At 29.6% G+C, this 7,455-nt stretch overlaps 2 protein-coding genes across 2 annotated transcripts; one reads left to right on the top strand and one right to left on the bottom strand.

Moving 5' to 3' along the window:
• The first annotated feature begins 268 nt into the window (after positions 1-268).
• Positions 269-4,881, top strand: LOC124498490 (uncharacterized). The gene is made up of 9 exons (XM_047062249.2): positions 269-1,904; positions 1,981-2,331; positions 2,386-2,566; positions 2,632-2,972; positions 3,031-3,127; positions 3,182-3,443; positions 3,517-3,716; positions 3,785-4,265; positions 4,343-4,881. The coding sequence occupies exons 1-9, from the start codon at positions 971-973 to the stop codon at positions 4,649-4,651; spliced, it is 3,156 nt and encodes a 1,051-aa protein (XP_046918205.2). The 5' UTR covers positions 269-970; the 3' UTR covers positions 4,652-4,881.
• A 482-nt stretch (positions 4,882-5,363) lies between these two features.
• Positions 5,364-7,330, bottom strand: LOC124498498 (uncharacterized). The gene is made up of 4 exons (XM_047062257.2): positions 6,864-7,330; positions 6,639-6,799; positions 6,418-6,570; positions 5,364-6,355 (listed from the first exon to the last, which is right to left on the bottom strand). Exons 1-4 carry the CDS (start codon positions 7,112-7,114, stop codon positions 5,385-5,387), a joined length of 1,536 nt encoding a protein of 511 aa, XP_046918213.2. The 5' UTR covers positions 7,115-7,330; the 3' UTR covers positions 5,364-5,384.
• Between the last annotated feature and the right edge of the window lie 125 nt (positions 7,331-7,455).

Genomic DNA, 7,455 nt, shown 5'->3' with positions numbered 1-7,455 from the left:
CTGGCCAAAAAAATTCCCAAGCATTAGGAAAAAAAAATCTTTTCGGTATATTATAGTTGATTGAATCATTTTATTATCAATAAAAATAAAAAATTTCCATTTCAATTATTATTACCAACAGCACTAATACCGGATATTAATTGAGATTTTCTTGGAAAAGAATCAATTTCAAAAACGAATGTCAAAACTTGATTTTCTTTCCCAAATTCACAATCATCAATCATTCATTCAGTTATCAGGATTGTGATATGTATGTGTTTGTGCAAGATAGATGGTAAAAGACAAGAACAACAACAACAACAACAAAAAAAGAAAGAAAGAAAAAAAAATAAGGTGACAGGATGTTTGAATGTTGTCATTGTTTCATGATGAGACATTTCATTTGTTCATCAATTCAAATAATACAATTCGATAGCAATCAATCACACAGACAATCATCATTTTTTTTTCTTCTTTTTTTTGATTACAATGATGATCATAATCATCGTCATCATCATGACATTGGTCGTCATCATCATCATAGTGTGTTGTTTATTATTATTGTCATACAGAAAAAAAAACCGAAAAAAATACTTTGTTTCACTCCATTCAAACACGTACACACACACACAAAGGATGAACGAACAACAAAAAAATGTATGAAAATCATCGCAACAAAGCTTGGATAACGAGGAAAAAGGCAGTCATTTTTATTTTCTTTTGAATTCAATTAATTCGACACACAAATCAATTATTGTTTTCATTCATGATGACCATTATTGATTTGGCATTCAACTTGTAATACCAGAATCGATCATGTAGAAATTTTTTCATAAATTTCAATCAATTTATCTATAAACAATTTTGTGCTTTAAAGGAAAAAAAAATCTGAAATTTCAAAAATTATGATCATCATTGATTACTATAAATAAGTGATTAATCAATAATAATTATCTCTTGTGTTGAATAAAACCAAATCTATGAAAAAAAAATGATTGCATTGAAAACTTTTCATTTTATTTTCATAATTGCTACCACCACCATTCACCTAAATAATGGTTTGATGAACAATTTAAATGATCCAAATCATGTGAATGTCCCAGATTTTCAACCTCGATTCAGACCTATTGATACAATGATTATGATGATGATGATTCGTGCTAAACGACAATCTAATCTTACTTTATCGGAACTTGATGACAATAATAAAGAGAACATTTTTCCAACAACAATGTTACCATTGACACCTGTAACAATGACTGGTTTCAAAAATTCAACAATAATAACAACAACAACAAGTTCAACAGGTTCGACCAATACAAATCATCATTCAAGTTCGATTGACAATCGAAAAGTTCAAAGTTTTATCAGTTTAATCAAAATTGAAGATGATTTCAAACCATTATTTAAAGGACGTATTATACCGAAAAATGAATTAAATTTGACGGATAAAGCCCGAAAAGTAATGAGTGAATTAGATTATTATGATGATCTGGATAATGATGGTGATGGCGAAGACTATGAAAGTGATGATTATGATGAAAATATTGAAAATGTCATTACAATTGTCACTTCTACCACTGAATCGTCAGTGAAAAAAACGGATGGAAACATCAACAACAATGAAGACAGTTACTCAGAAGAAGATGATATCGATAGAGCTGTCGGTGGTATTAGTGGAATTCTGGAGAAATTAATTCGAGGACCGAATAAAGAAGAAATTAATGCAAAATCCAAACCGGAAGATGTATACATTTTTCTCAGTCGAATCATTCAAAATGAATATGGTAAATCGATTAAAGCAACAATACCAAGAATCTATGATTATCAATTTCCAATTAGTGAACGTATTTCACAACGATGTTTCAATTCTTTTGCTCAATTTGCCGATCGATTACGGAAACATTATATTTGGCCACATAAAAGTAATAATAATAATGACTATCAGGATTACATTACTTTCAATTCAATAAATTTCTATTTTTTTCTCATGATTTCTAGTGATTGAAGCGTCAGCAAGTTTTTCTTCATTTAATAAATTTGCACTCCGTAGTTATGGAGATTTTGATAGCTGTTTGGATATTGTAGCTGATGATGGAGATCGCCGTACTAATGAAGTATTTTTCACTGGACAATATTGTCTTCTACAAGTAGAATTACCCTTGCCGGAATTGAAATCAAGCATCACTTATTATGATCGGATTCTATATTTTAATCAAACAGAATTATTTGGCACATTTAGCGAATATTTTATGATGATAGCACCGTTTCTATATTCAAATCCATTATCATTTGGTCTTTGTTTGCCTTCCACTTGTTCAGCCTCAGAAATTGAAAGAGTTGGCAATTTTTGTTAGTAGAAATTCCATTGATTTAAAATTATTAATTTTTCCCCTCTCTCTCTAGTTCTTCATAGGCTACATATTAATATTCGCCGTTCTTCAGACTGTTATAGCCGATTAAATATGACTGTTGAAGCATTGCCCGAAGATTTTTATGAACTTGATCTAGAATCAATTAAACAGATGCAATCATTTCATATCGGACAATTTATCGGTCAAATGAATCGATATCAAATATTGATCATGCAAGTATCGATTAGCCAGAATAATTAATTTAATCTTGAATCCTGTTATTTTATTTGATTACCAGATTGTTTGCTGTCGCATCAATCATCACTGTACTGTTGGCAACTGTATACGAAGTTTATCATCGATATTCAAATGAAACTTTATGGAAAAGTCATCAACGTGATCGTCCCAAATCTTTTATTGTTTGTTTCTCATTTCGATATAGTCTTGAACAAATATTCATCATTCGTGATCGTTATGTTTGCCAACAAATGCTTGGTCAACCAATTGATTTTCTTAAAAATCAATCACAAATGGTCAATACTGTTTGTTTGGATGCCCTTAAATCAATTGCATTAGCATGGATCTGTCTTAGTAATTTCTATCTTCTTGGCTATCAACCACAAATGATTTCTAGTCTTCGTAAGTTTATTGATTTTTTTTTATTGAATTTGAAATTAATTTCTATATTTCTGATAAGCTCATCTTCGTGATCTCGTATTTAATATGCGAACCAATGTTTTCTATCAAATTGTGATCCAATCTTGGCTTTCATTCGAAATTTTCTTTGCAATCAGGTAGGAATTTAATTGTTCAGTAAAAAATTCTTTCTAAATTCCCAATTCACATAGTGGCTTTCTGCTGGCCTATACATTTCTACCATATATTGCTAAACACGAAGGTCGACCATCGTTATCATTCTTTTTTGCCAAACGATTTGTTCGCCTTTTACCATCAATGTTTTTTCTCTGTATGGCCATTAAATTATTGCCATTATGGAAAAATGCCGGACCATTATATAATTCAAGTGTTGAGAAAATTTTACAACCATGTCAAAATCATATCCTAAGAAGTTTACTATTTTTTGCTGATTTTTATGATTACAATATAACGGTAAATGTTTTTCATTGTTTGAAATTAAAATTGTATTGATTAATGAATTTATTTTCAAAATCAATTCATACAGTGTTTACCACATCTTTGGTATATTAGCAATGAATTTCAGATATCCATGTTTGGCGTATTCGTTCTCATATTTGTCTATAATCGACGTAAACATGCAATGAAAACATTTTTCACATTAATTATGATTGGAATTCTATTTTCCGGTTTGATTGCATATCGTCTTCAACTGAAATCATTGATCATTGTGAATGCAATCATGGAGTAAGTGATTTTATTGTGTGTGTGTGTAAAAAAAAAATTGTTGAAAAATTATTGTTTTCAATTTACAGTGAAATACCTAACATATTCAAATCGATACATTTCAATGGATTCGCTCATTTTCAATCCTATTTTGCCGGTATGGCATTGGGATATTATTTTCGAATGAATTATAGCCAAGCAGCTAAACCATTTAATTTCGTATTACCATTACGAATCCTTATTGCATTGATATTATTAACATTATCATCATCATATGCAATTTATATTCCATTGATATTTTCTCATTATACATCGCCAACAAGTGACGATGTCAACAATTGGTTAATCATTTTATACTATGCAACAGCAAGAATTCTATTCATTGGGCCAACATTATGGATTATTATACAATGTTTACCGCGTAATAATATCTTTACAAAAGTGTTATCATGGTCAATATTTCGAATTTGTAGCCATCTTTCTTTCCAAATCTATTTATGGAATTTGATTATCATTTGGATTTATTTATTCACTAAACGTACATTATTAGAGATTAATCTAATGGAATCGGTATGTTTTTCTTTTCATTTATTATTTGTTTGTTTGTTTTGAATAACTTTTTCTTTTTTCATCATCATTATTATTAGTTTCCTGTTGCAATGAGCTTATTCATATTAACAGTGGTAATATCGATGTTTACTTTTTTGCTATTTGAAGCACCATATCGTAATCTATTTCGATATTATTTTGAATCACCACGTACACATAGTAATTGTTCAACAATATCGATGAATGATCGTAATCAGAACAATGTGAATACAACAACAACAACAACAGCAACAACAATGGACAATGGACAAATGAAAACGACAGTATTAATAGCGAAACAAAATGATTCAATTCGAATGAATGAATATAGAGTTTATGATAATCCAAACATTGTCATCGATTCGTGACCCTGAATTGAAACCTTTAAACAAATTTTTTTTCTATTGCTTTCATCAAAAGTTATACCAAAACAATGTCGATCAAATCATATGATTTATGTATTATAATTGTATTGTTGTTAATTGGATATTTTATGGCGATAAAGTACGTCATTTAATCAAGTAATCAATGATTGATAGGAATCAATCAATTTTGTTGAAATTATTGATGATAAGCTACTGTTTTTTTCCATATTAAAAACAGGATATTTGTCTACAATAAATTTATTGGTATTTTTTCAATTTTCTTTATTATACGATTGATTGGTAATTATGTTTGATCAAATGATCAATGAACTTTTCAAACAAAATAAAAGTGCAAATTTTTTTTAATTGTCAAGGGCATATTATAAAAAACATTTCAGATAAGACAGGCAGACATTTTTTGATCAAAGTTATAATTAAATTGATAATTTCAAACAAATCGATATTTTGTTATTACAAATGACGGTAGTCAAGTATGTTATAACGATAAATGAATTCGAATCGATTGAATCAAGTACTTAATCTATCTGTTGATAATAATCGCCCTATGATTTAATCTCTTAGTCCGTTCGATACTCTAGTGCTTTTTCCGAATATGACTATTGTTCCAGTCAACGCACATCCTTGACCAAAATTTCAGATGAAATTGTCAAAAAAAAAGAAATTGTAAAAAAAACGTAATGATGAACCGTCATAATAAATATTCATTTTTCATATTTTAATCATGAAAATATAAATCCTGAAATAGCGCCAATATTAGACCTAGCAAGGTCATGGCAGCAGAAACATGATAAATAAGGGTAGGATATGTTGAAACACTGGCCGAAAATATGGTGGAAAATATTAATGTGCCAAGAAATGGTACCAATGATTCGATCGTCGAAATAACACTGAAAATTTTGCCAACTTCATCTTTGGGAATTAATTTGGAAATTTTCGTTTTAAGTACAACCGCCGATAATCCACTGATTGATCCGATAACCAATGCTATTAGGTAAACAGTAGGTGTAGCAAATGTACCAATCAAAACTTGGCTGATGAATCCAGTAGAAAATGTTACTGTTAAAATAGTACCATCTTTCCAGTTGAGACGATTGACTAGGATATGTGAGCTTATCAATAAGGCAATGCTTGGTATCACTTTAGACAACGCTGATACATTTGAATAGGTCTTTGAATCGAAATGATAGACTTTTTGTGAAAATTGCAAAAACATTGAATCCATACCATAACTATTGAGAAATTGTAGAAATAACAATAAGATCAGCAACATAATTTGTTCACGTATTCTATTCATTCTAGGCTGAATAAGACATCGAAATGTTTGCCGAACATTTCCAACATCGAAGAATGAACGACATGTATAGTTTATATGAGAACGTAATCGATTTTTGCCCATATTTGTTATATTCGTGTAGGAATTGAAAGAATAAGATCGATTTCGATCACTATTCAATTCAGGATTCGATTCATCAATCTGATCAATGATAGTTTTATCAACATCTCTATGAATTTCTGATAGATTTGGATCTTCTTTTCTATCGATACCAATAACTAAAATCATGATAAAAGAAAAAACTTGTAAGGCTAAAACGATCCACATGTTGAGATCATAATTTCGTAATAATTCGCCACGATCTGAAACAAGCCAAATCAGATGACCACCAAGTAATGAACCCAATGATACAGCTAATGTGATTGAAATAAATAAGTTACTACGTATGATTTGTTGGGAAATAAAGCAAACTCACCAACTATCAGATAAATTTGAAATATAGTGAATCTTAAAGTACGATATTCTTGATCAGTATTAATAATCATATAACGATGCGTTACAGTTAGAAATGTAGCCATACCACCAGTCAAATATCCGGTTATTCCAGTGAATAATAAAATGTATGGATCTTGAGTGAAAAAAAATTTCCATGATGTGGTGATTATAGTCTTTTCAAAATAGAATTAAATGTCATACCAATGGAGAAATCGAAAATATTGAATAGATAAAAAATAGCGGTAAATACACTAAGTAAGCTGATCCATGCAAATATCATTCTGGTTGCACCGGTTTGTCGATCCAAAAAAGAACCGAAAAATAGTGACCAAATAAACATTGGTATAGCCTGTATTAGATTGCTATTATAAATGCAAAAAAAACCAAATTAAGTTTAATTTAATTCAAACAAACTGATGTAATTACCTGTAATTATTGAATAATGCGGCCGAAGAAAGGATTCGATCTTTAATGATTTTATCATCACCTTCGAAAATATCTTCATTTATATGTTGACAGAAAAATTGACTTTGATTATAATGGAGACGACATATTTTATCTTGTAACAATAAATTTGTCGTTATTATTTGTATGCCATAGGTAAACAATGTTAAAAATATATACACATCGAATAGGAAAAAATTATTTCGATGAAGTATTCGAAATATTTTGAACATTTTTGTCAGGTTTGGTCCATTGGATTATTGATCAATCAATCAAACATGAATAATGTTGTCGTTGATTTGTTGAGAATATAGAAATTGACGTGGATGGTTTTCCTAACGTATAAGAATAGCATTTTCTATCTTATCATCATCATTATCATCAACCAAACATAATTATGGAACTTTTAAAAGCAGCTGATCAGAAGCTCCAACAAAATACGTCACATCATTAGTTCGAAATCAAAAATCCAGAAGGTGTTGATTGTTGAGATTTTTTTTTCTTTGATCCTCTCGTATCTTGTCAAGCTAATGGCAATTTATTGACAAATTATGATCATCTCGATTACTTCATC

Source organism: Dermatophagoides farinae, chromosome 3, assembly GCF_024713945.1.
Source record: "Dermatophagoides farinae isolate YC_2012a chromosome 3, ASM2471394v1, whole genome shotgun sequence".
In the NCBI taxonomy this organism is placed as follows: Eukaryota; Metazoa; Arthropoda; class Arachnida; order Sarcoptiformes; family Pyroglyphidae; genus Dermatophagoides; species Dermatophagoides farinae.
The sequence above is the reverse complement of the archived record's forward strand: the minus strand, read 5'-3'. Positions and strand labels throughout refer to the sequence as shown.